The 20,013-nt window shown below is 40.8% G+C and overlaps 2 protein-coding genes across 16 annotated transcripts in view; one reads left to right on the plus strand and one right to left on the minus strand.

The window, feature by feature from the left end:
- The first annotated feature begins 679 nt into the window (after positions 1-679).
- On the plus strand, positions 680-6,936 carry C6H11orf58 (chromosome 6 C11orf58 homolog). Its single transcript, XM_064657467.1, has 5 exons — positions 680-816; positions 1,002-1,082; positions 2,352-2,412; positions 4,102-4,211; positions 5,402-6,936. Exons 1-5 carry the CDS (start codon positions 757-759, stop codon positions 5,609-5,611), a joined length of 522 nt encoding a protein of 173 aa, XP_064513537.1. The 5' UTR covers positions 680-756; the 3' UTR covers positions 5,612-6,936.
- A 7,417-nt stretch (positions 6,937-14,353) lies between these two features.
- The window catches only part of PLEKHA7 (pleckstrin homology domain containing A7), a 157,884-nt gene continuing 152,224 nt past the window's right edge, over positions 14,354-20,013 (minus strand). For 12 of the 15 annotated variants that reach the window (XM_064657457.1, XM_064657454.1, XM_064657453.1 and 9 more), the window contains one exon: positions 14,354-17,538. In XM_064657457.1, coding sequence (XP_064513527.1) covers positions 17,441-17,538 — 98 coding nt within the window. In that variant the 3' untranslated portion in view covers positions 14,354-17,440. The remainder of the gene's footprint in view (positions 17,539-20,013) is intronic. The other 3 variants (XM_064657462.1, XM_064657455.1, XM_064657451.1) reach the window with 2 other exon arrangements.

Raw genomic sequence — 20,013 nt, forward strand, 5'->3', positions numbered from 1 at the left:
ACACAGGAATGCACCCAGGTGGGTTTTCAATGTCTCCAGGGAGACATTCCCATTCTATTCCATTCCATCCACGATCTCCCTGGGCAGCCTGTTCCAGTGCTCTGCCACCCTCAACGTAAAGAAGCTCTTCCTCATGTTGAGATGAAACTTCTCGTGTCATAGTTTATGGCCATTGCTCCTCGTCCTGTCGCTGGGCACTACTGAGAAGAGTCTGGCACCCACCTTTGAGACATTTATACGCATTAACAAATGTGGGGGCATTAGGCGAATTTGCCCTTTGAGCATGGCACAGGTGTACGGGCGACGGGACCGCAGGAAGGGCAGCGGCGGCAAACGGCCCAAGGAACGGAGGGGTTAAGTGGGAAACACTCGGAGCTCCACACAGAGGGCTCCACTCCGGGCACACGCTGCCGCTCTCCACACGAGGGGACAGGGCCGGGGGCGGCGGGGAGCTGGCCCCGGAGCGAGCCGAACATCGGCGCACACCGCACCACCACCACCCCGCCTCCCCGCGCCGGGATGTGCGGGAAGTGCCGGGCACTGTCCCCGCCCCGCCCGTCACTGGGCGGGCCCCGCGCCGCGGGGCGCTCTGGGCCGCGCAGTCCCTGCGCAGTCCCCGCCCGCCCGCGCTGCCGCCGCCGCCGCCGCCACCGAACTACCGATCCCAGCGGCCCCCGGGCCCTGACCCGGCCCCGCCCCCGAGGGAGCGGCTCCGGCAGGAAGGCGGCAGCGGGGCCCGGTCACTGAGCCGCCACCATGAGCTCGGCCAGGGAGTCCCAGAGCCACCACGGCCTGAAGCGAGCGGCCTCCCCCGATGTAACCGGGCGCGGGGCGGCGGCGCGGCGGGAGGGAGGAGGCGGTGCGGGAGGAGGCGGCGGGGCCGCGGCGCGGCGGCGGAGCCCCCGGCGGGACGCGGGGAGGCCGCGGGCGCCCGGGCGGGCCCGCGGCGGGGCGGAGGGGCCGCTCGGGCGGGCGGGCGCAGTGAGCGTGTGCTCCCGCAGGGCTCCAGCAGCTGGGAGGCGGCGGATCTGGGCAACGAGGAGCGCAAGCAGAAGTTCCTGCGGCTGATGGGCGCCGGGAAGGTGAGGCCGCCCCGTCCCCTTCTGCCTTCATCCCATCCCCGCGGGCACACGGGGCCGGGCGGGGGGAGCCCCCGGGCCCTACGCGGGGCTCTGTGTGCGATGGACCGCGGTGCGCCCTGGGGGAAACCACAGCAATCAGAAGCGACGGGGCTTTGGGGTTCTCCTTCCGGGAGGGTTTGGGTTTCACAGCTGTTGTGTCATCACAACACAAAACGTCGCTCTGAAGTTGTCGAGTCCCTGGGCTTCGGCTTCGTCCCCGCCCCATGCCTTGATGCTTTCAGAGCAGCTCGTAAAACTATCTGTGAACGCGTCTGAGAGAGTCCTTGTTACAAACTAACAAACCTACGTATTAGCTCCGTAAAATTCTCTTGCAGTGGAAAAAAACTTAAAAAAAAAAAAAAGGTAGCTGATAGACTAAACCAGTAAAGTAGTAAACCTACTTAATCCATCCAGGAAATATTTTTAAAGAGAAAATGCTGTAAAATTATATTTCGGTTATGCTTGCTGCAAAAAATATTGCAAACCCCATAAAATATAATAATGCTTTGTTCATGTATAAAATGTTGGTTTGGTATTTCTATTTTACTTACCCCCAAGACAAATATTTTCAGTTGCATTAGCTTACTTTGCTTGAATACAGTAATTTTGTAAGCTAAAATATTTTACTGTATGAAAGAGGTGAAAGTTAATACTTCCTAATGGATAGGGATACAATGCCCTATTAAAGCATCCCACTACCACTGATCTTAATGTCTGCTTGGTTACTTAATGCTGCTTGCTGTGTAATGCCAGTTCTTGCCTGTTGGGACACACTTGCTAATGAGCAACTACCGAGCCAATAAATTAATGAGGACTGTAAAGTTCTTACCTGATTCTGTGACCAGTCTGAAAGTGGGATCATTGTAAGATGCACAGCCTGAACTATTGCAGAGTGCCAGAGAAAAGGAAGATTGTCAGAACCTACATATGCATTTGTCCAGCATTGTGTAGTATTCTTTTCATAGCAAGAAGCAGGACAAAACAGAACCAGCTTTGGGGTCTGGGAAGAGCAAAGAGTGTCTAGTTGTTGGAGTTTCTTTTTCAGAAAATTCAGCAAAACAAAGATGAAACGAGTTCACCAAGAGGCAGCAGCTGTTAGCTAGTGAAACTTACAGTCCTACAGTTGGTTGTCAGGGTTTGACAGCAAACCTTTTCTATTCGAGATTCCAGGATGCTGGCAAAGCTGTCAGTGCACCCTAAAGCTCCAAAACAAACTGCCTTTTCTTTTAGAAAGAACATACTGGCCGCCTTGTTATCGGAGACCACAGATCAACCTCTCACTTCAGGACAGGTCAGTTTATCCAACAGCTGATACAAAGTTGGAAATCTAACCTTTATTTAGGAACATGCCAGTACTTTGAGTAGGTATTGCAGGGAGGAATTTCAGGTTTCGTGGCTGCAGCTGAAGACAGGTCAGGCTGTGGAGTTGTTCCTAATTTCTCGTTAGATTACTGACAAGCAGTTTCTCTGACTGCACTTGCCTTCTGAAGTCCAGGTTCAGCCAAGTAGTCAAGATGGTCACGTACACTTGTGTACAAAAGCCCTGGCAATCAGGGCCTGTAGGTCCTCAGTGTTATTTTGCTGTCAAAATAAGTTTTATTGCTATTGGCACCTAGCAGTGTTACACTTCCTTGCTGCCAGGTATGGATATCCAAACCTTGAAATTGTTGTGTATGGAAAAGAATAGGGTTGATTTCTACCTCACCTAGTTACCTATTGCTTCTGCCCTAAAGCAATGAGGCAGAAGCTGAAAAGATCCGTAGGGTCATCTTGGCAATCAGCAACAATTGCATGTCATGTATGACCATGGTACCCTCTTATCGTGGCAGTAAGTCAAAGTACATTGCACCAAAGGTGGGTCGGACTGCACTGCCTGAGAGGAGCTTTGATAAAGCTGTGTAGAATAGCAGCTCTCACTGTTCCAGAAAACTTGCCATGATACACTCCACTGATAATTTTTCAGTTGATGAATAATTATCTATGGACCAAAAGAAGCCTGAGGATTGGTTCCAGGTTCTGCTGTTAGCCTGCAGAGTGACTGAGAATCACTTCCTCATACCTGAATTTCCTAGAAAGGAGATGATGCTTCTCCTAAGGAGTCATAAAGAGTCAGTACTGCTTTGTTATTAGCAAGAGGCTAAAATGCTATTTTTTTCACCAAAAAAAAAGGACATCTATTTTCTTAACACTGCTTTGTCCAACATACAGTATTGCCTTTTTACAACAACACACAGCTCTAACTTCCAAATGAGGAAATGTGAATTTGCAATACAACCTTTCAGCTTCACAGAGATACAAATTAAAAACTAGTGTTGTAGGCCTGTTAGGGACATTTAGAGATGCCTACCTTTTAAAAGAACAGAGGAGTCTTAACCATTGTAAACCATGTTTCCCCAGTGAAAATGATTATTTATTTGCTTATTTAAACAAGTAAGTAAAGAGCATGTAGAAGTAGCTTGTGAAAATTAGTGTTTCTGCTAATTCCTAAATATGGAAAAATGCAGAGCTGTAGTAACTGCAGCTGGTATTTCAGGATGCATGAAACAGTTTCAGATACAGATCTATAAACAAGAGTGGTAGTATTGTCCTGAGTTCTGATGCTATATATGCATCATGATATAATCACAGTAATCCTGTGGTATGTAGTAAAGGTCAAAAACTTTCTCCTTGCTGTGACATGTTGCAGTATTGGCAGGAAGCACAAAGAATTCATGCTGAGTTAGGTTGTTTAGTGGGATGTAACACTGTGTGTAGTACAACTGAACACATCAGGTCTTAGGAACTTTGTATCAAAGCAGTTCTGCTTGCACACTTGATACAATTGCTTATAAATCTGATGGTTTGTATGCGGTAATACTCTGAATCCACTAGTTTAAGATGGTTAAATTTAAACTTTTTGACTTCGTAAATGTGACTTCATGTAATTTGATGTCTTTGTTAATTTGAATGAACCATAACCAAAGTACCCTGGACAATGCAGGGGAAGAAGACAAGAAAATGAATGAAGAATTGGAGTCCCAGTACCAACAAAGCATGGACAGCACGATGTCTGGGCGGAACCGGCGCCACTGTGGACTTGGTTTCAGTGAGGTACTGAGTTTATTTCCATAATGATTTGGCTTTCACTTCACTAAGATTGGTTTAAAAATTCAATCACCACCACTATTGTCAAACTTCCACAGTTTGGGTTAAAAGAGAGAGTTATTGCAGGCACTTGTCTCCTGTTCATGTACAGTGTGGTGGCCATTTAGATGCCCGGAAGGGATTGATGCTTCTTGTTGTTCTGATAAGAGGTATGATATGCTTAATGCTCCATAGCACTCAAGACTGATTAGGGCAGAAAGTGACAACAGGGTGTTGCCAAGGAATAATACATAAGTAGGCAGAATAACCATCTGTCTTGTTGCTGAAAGCTAATTAATCTCAGCTTCTTGTTGTAGGGAGGCACATACCTCTCTGTGGTCCTGAAAAGTAAAGGATCAGACTTGCTGTACAAAATCCTGCAATGAGTTGACATCTGCCTAGTCTTGTACTCACAAGGAATTCCATAGGAATGAGCTGGAAGAGTAGTGTGACAAAAACCAAGAGAATCAGGTTATTAGGAACATGGCTCCATCTGCCAATTGAAAGGCACAATAATTAAATTTTTGCTAACTCTTAGCACCAATAACTGCATAAAAACATAGCTGATGTTGCCAGAGTGAGTAAAACCACATGTGCAGTGCTGGGAATTCTTAATGTTACAGCCAGGAAGGCTTTGCTCTTTAGGACCATGAACAAAATGCCCTTTGGGATTGTTCCAGTTAGGAGTATCATTGGATCACTTCAGCGTTCCTCATGTTGCAGTTTGCTAAACTTACTTTGAAAGATCAGTCACAAATGTGAATTCTTGATGGGCTGGCTCTTAGTTCCATTGTGTCACATTCCATGACAAGTATTCCAGTGTCAACTACTGTGTGGACCGAAGTGCGGAATTACTGAACTGATGTGATCTGAAACCTTTCACACTCGCTGAATGGTGTCTTTAGGATTTCTGCTGTAATTAAATAAACCAGTGACTGATTTATGGATGTCACAATTGGCATGGGTAACCACCTCAGGGGAGTTGCTCTCTTGTCTAAAATTTTGTGTATTCCAGGCCACTGTTTAGCAACAAAGCCCATTTTAGTAGCAAAATGAAAGGAGCTGTTAAGCAAAACATTCTCACTGGGAAATCTTAAATGCTGCAATGGAGTTGCCAGGAAATCAAGTTATATCTGTCTCATAATCTGAACTTGTAGTTTCAGGAAGATGAAGAACAAGAAGAGGCAGCTGGACACTCCTCTGATGAGAGTTCAGAGGACTCTGAAAGTGGCTCTGATTCGGAGCAAGAGGAGTCTGCAGAGGAGCTACAACCTGCTGAAAAACACGAGGAAGCTGAGGTTCCAGAAAACAAAAAAGAAGCAAAAAGCAACTATAAAATGATGTTTGTGAAAGCCAGTGGTTCATAACTGCAGATGTAACAGCTTTGTATTTAAAGTACAGTAAGCCTTATTGTTACAGTGCAAAGTGGAGGACTGCTACAGCACAAATCTTTGTATTTTGATTTTAAAAAGACCCCGTTAGATGACAAAAAGTAGTATTTGCTTTCTGTTGCCATGGATAACATTTTTATGGGCACAGTGATATTACTGGGTTTTTTAAAGTGTATGAAATCCTGGACGGAGAAATAAATTTGTTCTGCCCAATCTCTACAATGTTATCTAAACTATCCCTTCCCTTATTCCATGCCAGATAAGGAAGCTTCATGTTAGTGGTTTATTCAGTTAGTACCCCAGTCTTGAATTTTTAACTATTAAGATTACATGTGAATTACGTGATGTTGCATTAGTTGTAAAATACCAATATCAGCATTATTCTGTGATGTACTAGAGCTTTAAACAATGATTTTGTCTATAGATGCTAGTGTTGGCAGGGCTGAGAGGGGAAATCGCTCACTTTTGTGATAGTATTAATCACTGTATCCATCTGAAGTCCTACAGCAGTTGCATGGAGAAGATGTTTTAGAAAAACATAATACAACAGAAGGCTCTAATTGCTTCTTTGGCTTTCTAATGAGGGGAATAAGCTGTAGTTTTTTCTACCTTTCAGTAGAAAAGAGTGATTTTTGAATTACTGGTTCCTGGTTATAGCACTGAGCTGTTATTAAAAATAACTCCTCCCGAAGAAAAGTTTACTTTGAAAGAGAAGGTATACTTTGATAATGAAAAGGATATACAAATCATTTAGCTTTTTTAAAATATAGAATAAAGAGTTAAGTACTTGAGCCCTTCTTCCTTTTCTCCCCATACATGCATCACTTGAAGGTCTGAGTCAATTATCACAAGGTGGTACCTGTCAAGTCAGCTGATATGCTTAGAGAGCCAGTAACTCCTTCCAGCAAGAATTAAACGCATCCATTCCTCTGCAAATTCATTGCATTCAAGTAATGAATAAAATATCAGAGCTTTTTAGACTTTGTTTCCTCTTAGTACATTAGATCACCTGCCTCTCCTTGCTGGGAGAACAGGACATCTGATCTGTACCTCTAGTACAGCCATGTTCTGCCACAGCAGTGTTTCAAGAAACACTCCAGATGCTCGTGGAGAATTCCATTCCTGTGTACAATTTCTGACGTGCAGACAGCATTTTCCAGCCAGTTGGCTGGCAGGAAAGCAGCAGTTTGTACTATCATTGCATAGTTATTGAATGTAAACATTGCAGCATCAGTTATTGGGGGAGGACTTGGAATAAGTTACATTATGAAAAAGAATAAAAGTAATATTGTAAATAAAAACTGAGTGTAGATTTTGATTTATATGTTTTATGATATTTGCATTTAATACAAATTTTTTTAGTCATTCAGCCCCGAATGGTCAGTCATTTGTACTTGACTGATATGGATATTTTGTTTTCCCAATACTGCAAGCTGCTAATACATAGAGAAAAAATCAGGTTGCTTGTGCATTGTGAACAGAGAAAATGTCACCATGACTTAGGAAAGCTGTTGTCTCCAGGAAAGAGAGCAAGGCCCTCCCCAAGAGATCAGCTGATTACTTTCCTAAATAAAAACATGCCAGGTTTTTCCTATTTAGACACTGGAGCGACACTTGAAACAGCATTTCACTTAAATTCTTTCATCTGTGACTGCCCCTTACGGCCTTGCTGTGTATGCACTTACCTCTGCCTTCTCTGTCCCAGCACTGCTCCTCTTACCAGCTTTCCCTTTGCAGCTCTCCGGGCTTTCCCACCAGCATCAGCCAAGCAGAGACTTGTGTTGGGCAGGTGATGGAATCCATTGCTGCAGACCCACCCTCCCAGGCAGAGGGCTCTGCTGCTTTCCCACTAGCCTCAAGGCAGGGCAGGGTAAAACTTCACCTGAGGGCTTTTCTCCACAGTGCAAGTGATCTGGAAAGACCCAGGAAAAGCAGATCCAGCTGGCTGGCCCTGCATGGATCTCTGTCAACAGACACAATGAGAGGCTCTTCCACTCAGCCTCCTGCCTCACAAACCACATTTGGCTGTGGCTATTATAAACAAATAGAACACACAAAGATAAAACCATAAACTGAAATTTAACGGTTCTATTTATAGCTCTGACTAGAAAAAATAAAATCAACTTCCATTCCCCAGAAGTATGACACCTAATATCATGAACATCTGATGAGGTTTGCTGTAACTCATCTACAATGCTGACCTAAGACTCACCTGCTCAAAACAGTTAAGAGTTCTACACAATCACATCTGTTTCTAACATTTATAAACATACTAAGAACTCACAGGTCCTTCTATGGAGCAGCCTAAGAAGCTTCTCTGTATATAGCAAAAAAGGCTCAGTGTAGTTTGTGTAGTGAATGTTTCAATTCAGGAGTCAGTTTTAGCAACATTTGATATAACAGCATCAGCAGTAGTGGCATGGATAGTAGCAGGATGGTTTCAGCTCTCATCAGAGGCAAAGGAAAAATCTAGGTTGGTGTCTTGGTTGACTCTGGTCAGCCCTTCACTTTTTCAGATTGGTATGGAAGGAGCTCCCAGAGATGACAGCAGAACACATCGTAAGCAGACAGTGAATCATAAAAAGGGCTATTTGTCTATTCAAACAAGATTTGGCCACTAAAATTCCTCAAAGACCAGCTCATTTCCATCTCAAAAGAAAGGCAGAAATCTGACCGTTCTCCTACATGTCTTCAGAAACAACAGACTGAAGTTGGATCACAGATGGCTGACAAGGAACAACCGTCACATCTGGGAAGTTTTCCTCTGTATCTAAACCACACTGAAAATTTACCTACACAAAGGGCAGCGCAAGGGCATTATCAGCACTTGGCTTTGGAAGATGGAAAACACCTGAACAATGTTGAAACTGTCGGTGTGCCTGTTCCCCTTCCATTTGCCCTGGAACAGGGAACTCCTCAAGATGAGCTCCATCACAGCCCCACTGTCCACAAGGTCCTGCAGTCACAAAAGAGGGTTCTTCTAAGCCAAGTAAAAAGGGATTCTCAACATCCTACAGGAATTCTCTGAGGCCAAGAAAACCAGATCTGCAAGTTGCCCTGTAGCTTTCTGCAACTGCTTTACACTTTACTCTCCCTTTCTTCCTGAAGAGGAGGCTGACAACTTGATTCCTGAAAGCACAATTTATAGGCCAGCTTCAAAGCTATAGGTCCTTCTAAGGCTCTGGTTGGGGAATTCACATCAAAGACAATGTGCAGATGTTGTTCTGATGCCAGAGAGGACGGTTGGTAGAAATCTCTGTGGATTTGCTACAGTCCCCAGCACAGGGATTAAATTATGCACTGAAGCTGCCTCTGTAAACTGCAGGAGACAAAGAGAATAAGTGGCAGTGCAATATCTCATAATCAAAGCCTGGCACGGTTCTTTGCATCAGTTTCTTGGAAGCTGTCAGGGGATTAAGAGAAGGGACATGTGTCAATGTACCCTCACTGAAGGGACAAAGCAGAAGCTGGTTTTGTTTGCTTTTAAGCCTGCCACCTCAACTGCACTTTTCCTGAGAAAAGTGTCTTAGTACACAGGTGTACAGCATCATGATGGGAGATAAAAGTTTCCTTAGTTTTTGCACAGCATTAAAGAAACAATACTTGCTGATTTAATCCAACTTGAGTTAGTTTTGATGTGCAGGTGCAGAATCAGATCACACTGTCAGTTTGTGCTATTATCTATCCAAACCCAGTACCATTTATGGTGGCCATAGGAGGATCCAGTTGAGGGGGGAAAAAAAAAAGGAGACTGAAAAGTAACACACATCAGAAGGGGGTTGTATCATCAGTCAAGCAATACAGGGACTCACATAATTAAAAAAAAAGAACAAAACCAAAACCTTCTTTCCTTTTAGCTTTTTCAAAGCTGCCGACCTTGACCTGCAGGGAAATTCCCTCAAACTGTTACCATAAGTAAGTGTTCTCATCATAAGTGTACTGAGCTACATTAAAAACTGCAGAAAGCTTTGATAATCTGAACTGACATCTTTTCACCCTCATATTTATTTCTAAAGCTTTAAAACAAATGCAAGCAAAGCTTTTGATCTTTAACTGATTGGAGTCAAGTCTCCTTCTTCCCAATACAGCTACTAAAATCTAGTAATTGTGACCTGTTTGTAAGAATGCAGGACCAGAACATCTTTTTCCAAAACATCTTTTTGTTTTGTTTTTCTGAAAAAGAGTTCTTAACATAAGAAATCAATACTGGACATAAAATATAAAATAGAATTTCCTCAGTAGTCAACTAATAGAGCCACTACACAGATCCCAAATGAAATTTGCATATAAAACCATTTGCCAAGTAACAGTGAAGACAACTGAAGAGTCCTCAGGCATACAGAAGGCTTTGAGAATGCCAGAGGACACAGCTACACTCACAAGGTGTTGCTCTCTCTTCCCTCTGAGTGTCTGGGTTTGGAAAGAGAGCAGAGCAGCTAGTGCTGGTACTCATCTCAACAGTGGTCCCTCAGCTGTTGCCACTCCTTTGCCTTAGCACCAAATGAGGGAAGGATGGGATCAACAGGTATGTGTGTGCATTCTCACCCTCCAACATACAGACAGACACACTACAACCATGCTGGGCTGCAGACAAAATCCTGTTCTGCAGTGGGAAAAGATGCTCAAAGGGATAGCACAGAAGAAGCAGGCCAGAGACAGAATTGTTCAGCATGAATGAAGCAGTCAGAAAAGCCAGCAATACAAGGGACACACAGGATTAGCAGTGACTTTGTCCCTCAGAGTGGTACATCTCAACAGAACAAAACATAACCAGCTACTTCATTTCATTAAGGTTACATCTTGCATAAGCCATTGGCCAGGGTATCAAAAAACCTGCCATGCCTGAAGAGATGAACCAGAGAACAGTGTTAAGGTTTTCCCAATTCTGGCTGTAGAGTGAGTCAAGCAAGCCCACACTGCCTGATGGTGTAACAGAATTGAGGCCACAGACCACAGCAGGGCACCCAACACTCCATCCTGCACTGGCACATCACCACTGCTGAGAGAAAAGCACGGACTTGGGCCAGGCTCTGTGCCAGGGAAGACCAGCCTTTTCCACCTCTGGCTCTGGGGCAAGCTGCTTTAATGGGGAAAAGGAAAGTTTTGCTCATACCAGTCATTCTTAGCTGCAACGGGCTTAAAGAACACAGCAGCAGCTGGCACTAAAAAAGACAATTGTTCCTGTTACCAAAACACTACCTGGAAACCATCAGTGATTCTCTCCTTTACCCAATGGCACCATCAACACCCTACTCCCATTTATCCCCTTCACAAGGTATTTTTTGTACTAGGGCACTGGACTTACATTCTCATTTGCCAGTTATTCCTTTTTCTTACCTTCCCTGCTACATAGGCCAAGTTCTTTTGTTAAAGCATTTTGCTTCTGTCCAAGTCCACATATTCAAGCTCCTTCAATCTTTACAACCTCTCACATCAAATCACTAGGCTGTTCTCAACCCTCACCTTCAGCCTCTTATTTTACATCTTGTTTGCAGATATAGCTCTACCATTATTTTCTACAAACTCACTACTAACCTTTGTTTTCCTAATTTCTTCCTTCCTTTAGTGCTTTCTTACACTACAGCTCCTGGTAAAAGGCTTCTTCTAGTGGACTACAAGAAAACATCATTGTCCTTCAAGCTTACATCTGGTAACACTATTTCATCAGTAACTGCTCCAAAAATGCTAATTGTCAGTGTTTTCTTTTGAGGCTGTTTCACACTCTGTGAAAGGCAACCAGGAGCACTGACAAGTACATAACAAGTAAACAGAGCTGAAATGTGCACATATGCAATACTTTCTGGTTTTCTTTATAATTAGCACTTGAAGTTACCCTGCCATCTCCCAGCAATTTCATGGCAGGCTTTATAATTTTACCTTCCTCTTAGGTTTACCTGTAGTTTAACATTCAAAGTGTGGTTGTTGCACAGAATACCTCAACAGACTTGTATTAAAAATGCTCTTTAAAATTCCGAACCTTTGAACTAAAGAAATATCTCAAGAAGTTTTCATGGAAAGTTCATTGCGGTTGGTTCAATTCAGCTACGGTTAGATGCACCTTTTCAAATAATGGAAAAAAAATGTAAAGGGGTCAGGCCCAATCAATACAGTTGTTCAAACAGAATTTCAGGCACTGTGATGTGGGTATTTTTTTGTGCTCTTTCTTTGTACTGCTCCACTATGAAGAAAGGTTGCTTTTGCTAGTAGAGCAATAAAAATCTTAGCCTTTTGAATACAGCCAAATAACCAATGGGAATGTTTACTAGGTGTGGAAAATATAGCAATTTTTTCATGTTTTTCTTGTGCATGGCTTTGTTCTTTTTATAACTGTGCAATACATAGCTACACAGACACACACCAGCACAAGTGAACACTTTAAAATACCCACAGACACACATAAATCAGAGGGGTAACATCACATCGTGCCTTCTGTATCTTCTCAGTTCTAACACCAAGTAAATCTGGTCTTCCTTTCATATAACGTCCAGAAGTTAATTGCTAAGACATATGGGAAATAGGTGTTTTTATAGAGGGGAACAGACACTGATATAAAATACTTACACTTGAAGATCTAGAAATCAGATGAGTAAATGGTGCAAGTGGAAAAATAATGGTGTAAAGAGCACCAGAACATGACAGAAGCACTCTGCTTTCTCAAAACACCAACCCCTCCCTCCAAAGGCTATGGGTTACCCAAGACCTTACTGGGCTTTAACAATTTTTTGAAACAGCAGCACACAATTTAGTAGCATCCTTCAGTAGCTTTTCGCTCCACACATAAGAAACATCCCAGAATAGAATCTCTTAACAGTTTCCTGAAAAAACCTTCTATCTAATTTTGGGGGTTTGGGGTGAGGTTTGTTTTAGTTTTGTTTGGGGTTTTTTTTGCAGGGGAGGGAGGGGAGAGGAGGGAGCATTTCTCAACTGTTCCAGAACAGCCTGGATGCCTCTAAGCACTGCTACTTGCCCAGTCCTTCAAAACAAACAGCTTAATACAGATGTGCAAATACAAGCAACAGCACAACTCAACAGGGTTCCCAGCAGCCCAGCAATGCACACAAACTTAAGAGCAGTGAAAAACAGAGGTGGGGGACGTTGTTTAAGTCCAAAAAGGTGACAGAGGTGCTACTTACGAGTATCAGGCTGTACTTTTATAAATGCAGCTAAGCAATAAATTTTAGTAACTTCAGCTGAAGAAATTGGAAACAGATGTACATGGGAAGTCAGTCTGCATAGTTTTTGCTTGGTATAACATTACAAAATACTAATCAAAAAACAGTGCATTCAAAACAACTGATAATGCTTTCTAATGAGTTAGTATAATTAGTCCCAAACACTTCACTGCTTAATAGGCAGAAGGAAAAAAAAAGCCACTTTCTGACCAAAATGATATCAATCTGCAAGTAGACATAATTTTTTTTCTAGTTTTAATATCAGACAGGAGCATGTAACACTTAGAAAAGAACATTTTGATTAAAAGAACTGAAAAAGGAAATTAACCCAAACCAAACACTATCTGCATAGGAAAACTAGCCATTACTACTTAAAAACTACGCTCATCCCTACAAAAGATGGTCACTAAGAACAACATTTCACATATTCAATAAAAAGTTTTGGAATAAAAATTACCTTCGTAATTTTTTCCCAAATATGAGATTAACTATGGACACGGACCAAAATCTGGTTTTACTGAAAACGTTAATGATAAAATTATTCCAGGCAAAATCCTTCCCTTCCAAGCTCGAACGAGCAGATTTTGTGTGTGTGATCAAAGCAAAGAAAACAAACATCTACCACAACCTGCAGCGCAGCAGTGCCTGCACTCCTTTCCCTTCACTGCCAGGGCAGCAGACGGAATCTGGAGTCAAGGGATACAGCAGCCCCTGGCCCCGCGGGCCCTGCTCCTCACCCACCAATTACAGCCACAAACTCTTCCCTCCTGCATGACAAAGCTCCCGCAGAAAGAATGCCGTCCCACTGAACCACGAAACACGGGGTCAAAGGCTTCTTTGTGTGCCAGAGAAACGGGGCAGCTCCGCTCTGAATTTCTGCCGCTCCCGTTTAAAGGTCAAGGACTCACAGCCTCAAATGTTCGCAGAGTCAACACTAAGCCCCAGAAACACTTCTAAACAGCTTCTTTACCTTCTGGTTCCACATATGAATTTTCAGAAGAATTAAATATTTCCAGTGGTCTCCATCAAACTGGCAACATTTGAGGGAACTGCTGGAAAATAAATCGCTGCACCAGAACCTGCTTTGGCAGGTGCCCCCCATTCCTCCCTTTGGCCAATTTCACATACAGTGCACCTGTGGTGCCTCCAGGTCGGTTGATGGGTTGTTGTCAAATTGAAGTTATTTCTGATACTTTATAAGGGCTAAAAATGTGTCAGATAAACATCTGTATTTATGAGATTTAAAGGACAGTACTGGGGTTATTATGTTTAGGACACAACCCTGAAAAATCTTTATACTCAAGAATTAAGTCACATTTAATCAAATGCTAAAAAAAACATTTCTAAGCAAAATAATAATTAAAAAAAATATGAAGCATTGGTGTAGAGGGAACCTCATTCAAATTCCAGTGAAATAAGTGCAAAACTGGGGAATTTTCACTGGCATTTGAATCAAAGAGTAAAATATAGTAACAGCACAAATGACTCTGGATTTCCAACTATCTGGACACTGATAAGACAGCAGACAAGAAAGACGCAATAGGAGGAAGTTATGTTAATATTTTAATCTGTACATATACCATTTTCCAAACTGTTACATTTTATTTAAATTAATGTTTTCTTGCAAAATATTCATTTACGCTTTCAAAACTTTTTATAAAGGCAAAAATAAATCATTATTTTGGCAAAAGGTTTTGAAGTTGATACTGGCAGTATTGAGGTAAAATAGATTGTATTAGCTAAATATATACTTTTAAGAATATTTCTGAGTATAGTGTTAATATAATATTTGTCTTAAAGTCTGAAACACGAGGGGCAATTTCAAGGGGGTTTTAGCTATTACTCAAATACAGGAAATAAACAAGTTAGTGGTTTCACAAAATACTGCAGAAGTATTTCTCAGTTATTTCTCATCCAGAGCTGAACTCAGCTACTAATTACATAACATTGGGAAATTTTTGCATGTCTTGCATTCAATGCGTACACAGGGTTTTTTCAAGTATAGTTGCAGCAATTCCTTTAATTTTATTTTCTTCTTATGTTAACTACCTCACCCTCTGCCCCATGCATAAGTACAACACTGAATTTCAAAAAATTTGGCAGAGTTAAGCACCAGGTGAACATACATAAGAAATTAACAGGTGCCACATTACATTAGTTTTGCTGTTTCCAGGATAAATATACATCATAATGGAAGGTTTATTGAAAAAAAAATCGAAAGAAAAATATGTATTTGCTAGTAAAATGACATATTATAATTTTTTATTGCTTACTTCACATATTTTAATTAAAAGTCGTCTTCTTTCACATCTCAACTTTCAGAAAAAATAAAATTTGTTAGCTGTTTGTCATGGAGGGGGCAGCACTACTGTCAAGGGCAACCTAGCAAACTGTGTATTGATACCAGCAAGTTAACCATCTGGGATCAAAAAATGAAATGGGAGTTAAAACTGGTTTTCATTATGGCTTTCTTGGGAAATTTAAGCTATACAGTGGTTACTAATATTTAGAAATTCAAGCTAAAAGTTCTTGCAATGTATTATTTAATGGGTAAAAGGGTGGGTGATTAAACTCCACAAAAATATTCAGTCCAAAACACCCTTTCACCAAACCTGTCACCTGTGTTTGCTCTATCCATATGCTATGAATGTGCTCCTAGGTTTGTTCAAATGTACGGTTTTTTTCACAAAACTTTACAATGTGCATCTGAGCCTGAGGGGAAAGTAACAGTGTCTTTTAATATCTATGCAAGTACTGTCTTTTAAAATGAATTCAGCCCTTGATTTAAAAAAAAAAAATCTAAAATACATTGTTCTAAAAATACATTGTCAGTATTTTACAGAGTTTATTAAAAGTGCCGTTTATTTGTATAAAAAGTGTGAACTAAACCGAAGTAAATAAAAAAAGATTTGCAGTTCTCTTCATTTTCATAGAAAATCCCCCTATTATTTTCTGAACGTATTTCCAGAAGAATGTGTCATCAGCCGATGAGTATCTTCACAGAAAGCTGGTGAAGAACCTCCTCTGTCTTCCACACAGTGTCACTAGGTGGGATTTGCCTCGAGTCTTATGTCAGTGTTCACTTACTGCTTTGGCTAGTATGAAGTAAAATAAAACATGGTTAAATACTGAAACAAGTAAACCAATCCCAAGCATTAAGCAATTTCTGGAAATGTTTGGGTTTTTTTAAAGCCTTCTGCAGTTTGGCAGAATAAACAATTCACACAGACACATTAAATGAATAATTATCTCACTATGCCACTGATGCTCAAACGCCTGTGCCCCCTGCATGGTGCTGGTCATTACAATTAGTTTATTTTTCGCAAGAAAAGGTACCTTTTTATACCTAATACTCTGCAATAGTACAATTATTTTTCTGGGTTCTTTAGACCACACATAGGTAGAGACCTCTTAAGACCTCTTCTCATGCAAAGATCTCATGTGATAGCAAAAATCAGCTAGCATACCCCTGGATATAGAAGAGTCAAGTGTTCTTCAGACACAGCAAAGATGGTAGAATCTGGTTCTCAGAAAGATAAACTGAACCAGAAAAGCAAACAGTCCTTTCCATCAAGGTCTGTAGAGGCTCTTAATGTCTATACATCTCTCTTGATGTAAATTTGTCATTTTTCACAGGGCTTGTAGAAGGCCTTTCTGGTATGTAGCCATTTCCATTTAGATTTTTATTTTTTGCACAGATATTTGACTCAGATTAGTGGCAATTAAAACAAAGTTATCTAAAGATTAACACTATTTGAGTTACTCAATCAACCCTCTTTACTATTTCATCTGTGTTTTAACTTTTTCTTCAATTTCAGGCAATAAAATTAGGCCAAAAGACATCAGAAATATGAGAATAGTATCAAAGGAAACTATGGATGTGTAGCGAGTGTCTTAACTAGGGACACACTTAGCAGTCATATGTAATATTTACATGTTTTCCTATTTCAAATACAGAAAACTCTGCAAGTCCTACCAGGAAGAGATACAAATAAAGACATTTCTTAATAAGGACAACGAGATTTGAAGTGGCAAAATAACCTAATCAGAGAAAAAAATAATCTTCTATTAACACAATTCAATGAAAAACACATCAAAGGCACGATCATAGCCAGACACAAGATTGCAGACTTGGTCATAAAGGGCCAAATTTTCAGCTCACCTCAGTCAGGACTCCGATGCCAGCTCGTGTGTAAGATAACCAGCCCACAAACAAACCCTCTGCTCATACAACTGTGCTCTTTGGATTCTCTTGAGCAGCAACTTTATACACCACACACAAGCAAAAAAACCACCTGTGCAGCCCAACAGTGGCCACCGGAGTACAAACGGCTGCTGAAAATCTGGCCCCTTGCTACCAACAGAACACACGTCTCCCTCCTTCACCACAGTGAGATTGTGGAAGCACCTTATCTGTAGAGCAACAGGAGTTACCTGAAGACTTCAGAAGCCCACGTGTTAGCTCATTAGAAGCAATATTTACAAGAATGAAAGGTTTCAGGAAAAATAGCTGCATGCTTTCATTTGGATCCCATTTCGGTTTAGTAAAGATGTTAAAATGTAGCAAGCCACAGCACAGGCACAATGGCAAATCAGACATGCCGAGAGCAGTTAGTTCTTACTTTTAAGGTGTTTAAACAAATGTGTAGTGAAATCCATTGCTTAAGGGGGAGTGAGGTGGCTGTGGTACAGAAGGTGAGGGTGCTTTAGGTGGATAGGTCAACTGCTGAGCTAGAAGGGATCACATACAGGAATTAGGCTGCACAATCAAACATTCATATTATCAAGGGAGTGACCTTAATTTTCTACCACATGAATAGGAAACCTGATTAGTAATACAATGAGGTGCTACACTATTTTAGTCACACAGAACACAGTCTAAATGACAACATTTCTTTCTAATTGCTGGTTTTTTTCTATTTGTTGCATAAGTTATGCAAATAAACATTCCTGTTTGGATGAGAACATGGATAAGTATTCAAGTTTCACTGGAACATGATTAAAGCACACAACACTAATATACTCTCATCAGTCCTGCTTTTAAAACTGCAGTTCTGGACCTGCACCTGCATTTGCTAATTTGATTTCAAGACACCACTGAGGCTATACAGGTTTTCAACATTTCCTTTGTTATATGCCAATGAGCAGAAATAAAATAAAGAAAAATAATTTTTAAAATATTACATATGCATGTAACATTTTGCTTAGTACAGTGCATGATACAGTAAGTAAATTTTCAGATCTCAGCTTAAAAATACAGGATAAAGAACACAGTTATTAAAACTATCTTTGTTTCTAAATAAGACTAATGATATAGTATTGGAAGACAATAATCATAAAACTGAAGAGATTGAAACTCAGTCTAAAATTCTGCTTTTATATTTTGGAGGGCTGAAGATAGACGTAATTCCAAAGCAAACAAATTAGGAAGTGACTTCTTAATGCTCTTGTATTTGACTTTAATCTTCCAGATTCTTGGCATGGTTTCCATTTAGAAGATTGATTTCTTAGTAGGAACAGAGGAACTCTAAAATGCTGCTTTTCAAGGATTAGATAAATGTACAATTTATTTCAAAAGATTTATATTAGCATAGCACCTTAACATAACTGCTTCCCCCTGAAAAATGGGAAAAGTTAAGCTTCACAGTCTTTTTCATAAGCAAACCTTCGTAAAAAAATCTAGATAATTAGTTTCGGATTTTCATATATTGTCTGTTTCATCATCAAGGAGCAAATGACAACTCACACTTCAAAAATCAAACTACCAAAATAAGAACGTGAAGGAATCTGTAACATGATACTAAATGAGAATGTACAATCAGCTGTGCAAAGCATCAAATGCTTTTCTTTTTAATCACCTTAGAGCATCAGAAAATATGCCATAAATAAAAACCTGAACTCTTTTCCAGTTTGTAGATTTTCTATCAAAACCAAACCACTCTTGACTTCTTCCTTTTCTTTTTTTTTTTTTTTTAATACTATGAAAGGTGTTTGCTTTTAAAGGAGTAAGTAATAATCAAAATCAAAGCCAGACATGTTTCAATATGTGAATTTTTGAGATACAAGTGTGGCAAGGAAAACTGTGCACAGACATAACATTTTGGGATTCCTTAAAACCCTCAGTCCTTAGCTACTGTGTTAGGATTTCTTTAAGTGTCTGAATGACAAAAGAGGCAGCTGCTGTACTTCACAAAGAAAATTAAACTAAAAATTATCTCACAAGTGACTGCAAATGTTTTGAAGTTGCATTTAAACATTTCAGTGCCAATACATATTTTAATTCCCTCTTTGAGGAAAACTAAAGAATTAAGAGGATTTCTGTGGTTACATATACCTATAAATATGTGACGGTCACACTTTTGAAATAATTACAATTTAAAAAGTTAAAATATAAATTAAAAAACTATAGTAATGAAAACACTTCTACATTCACCACACAATATTTAAAAATCAAACCTATTTCAGTTCTGTACAGTTGCTACAAATTCAGATATACCCAGAAGTAAGTTAACTGGCCCCATGAAGACCTTTAAGTAGGGAAGGCACTCTGCTCTTGTCGTACAGACACAGAGGAATAATTTCAAGTATGGGCTGCATTCATCTGGGCTGATCCTGTCTTCAGTGTGACCTTTTCCCAGCAGAAGCTAGAACTCGCTTGCCAAAATGCTGCACTGGCTCATACCTCATGAAACATGAAGTACCAGAGTTCCTGTTACAAGGACCTGGTCGCTAGAATTGGGACCAGACCACGTGTGGAGAAGCCCTTCTGATACACTGATGGCCTGAAGGTCCACAAGGTTATTCCTTGATATGCTCTCATGATTTTACAATTCTGGTTTTTTGTTTGTTTGGTTTGGTTTTATAATGTCTTGTCTCCTCAGTCAATCATTTTACCCCTGCCAGTCAGTTAAATTACCCACAGAAACTCTCTGAAGTCTCAAGATTCCTATCTTGAAAATGTATTCCATCGCCTCAAAATCCCATTCCCCTTAGGTTTAGCTGGCACTGCATCCCTGAGTATACAGCCACATTCAATCAGCAGTCTGCTACTGTAGATGCATGTTACGCATCTGGATATTGGAATAATCTGTCTTTAATGGGAAGGTCTTAAGGGGTGCTGTGGCAAGTGCCATAAGTTTAAACTGACAACTTCAGATGAGAAATGTGCACATTTTTTCTCCATCATAGTTGAAGTTTCCATTATTT

Source organism: Pseudopipra pipra, chromosome 6 (genome assembly GCF_036250125.1).
Source record: "Pseudopipra pipra isolate bDixPip1 chromosome 6, bDixPip1.hap1, whole genome shotgun sequence".
Lineage (NCBI taxonomy): Eukaryota > Metazoa > Chordata > Aves > Passeriformes > Pipridae > Pseudopipra > Pseudopipra pipra.

Excerpts from the sequence above, each read along its gene's own strand:
- C6H11orf58 (XM_064657467.1), top strand. The coding sequence starts at position 757 with ATGAGCTCGGCCAGGGAGTCCCAGAGCCACCACGGCCTGAAGCGAGCG. Across the intron at positions 1,083-2,351 it reads GGCTGATGGGCGCCGGGAAG|AAAGAACATACTGGCCGCCT; the intron begins GTGAGGCCGCCC and ends CTTTTCTTTTAG. Across the intron at positions 2,413-4,101 it reads AACCTCTCACTTCAGGACAG|GGGAAGAAGACAAGAAAATG; the intron begins GTCAGTTTATCC and ends TGGACAATGCAG.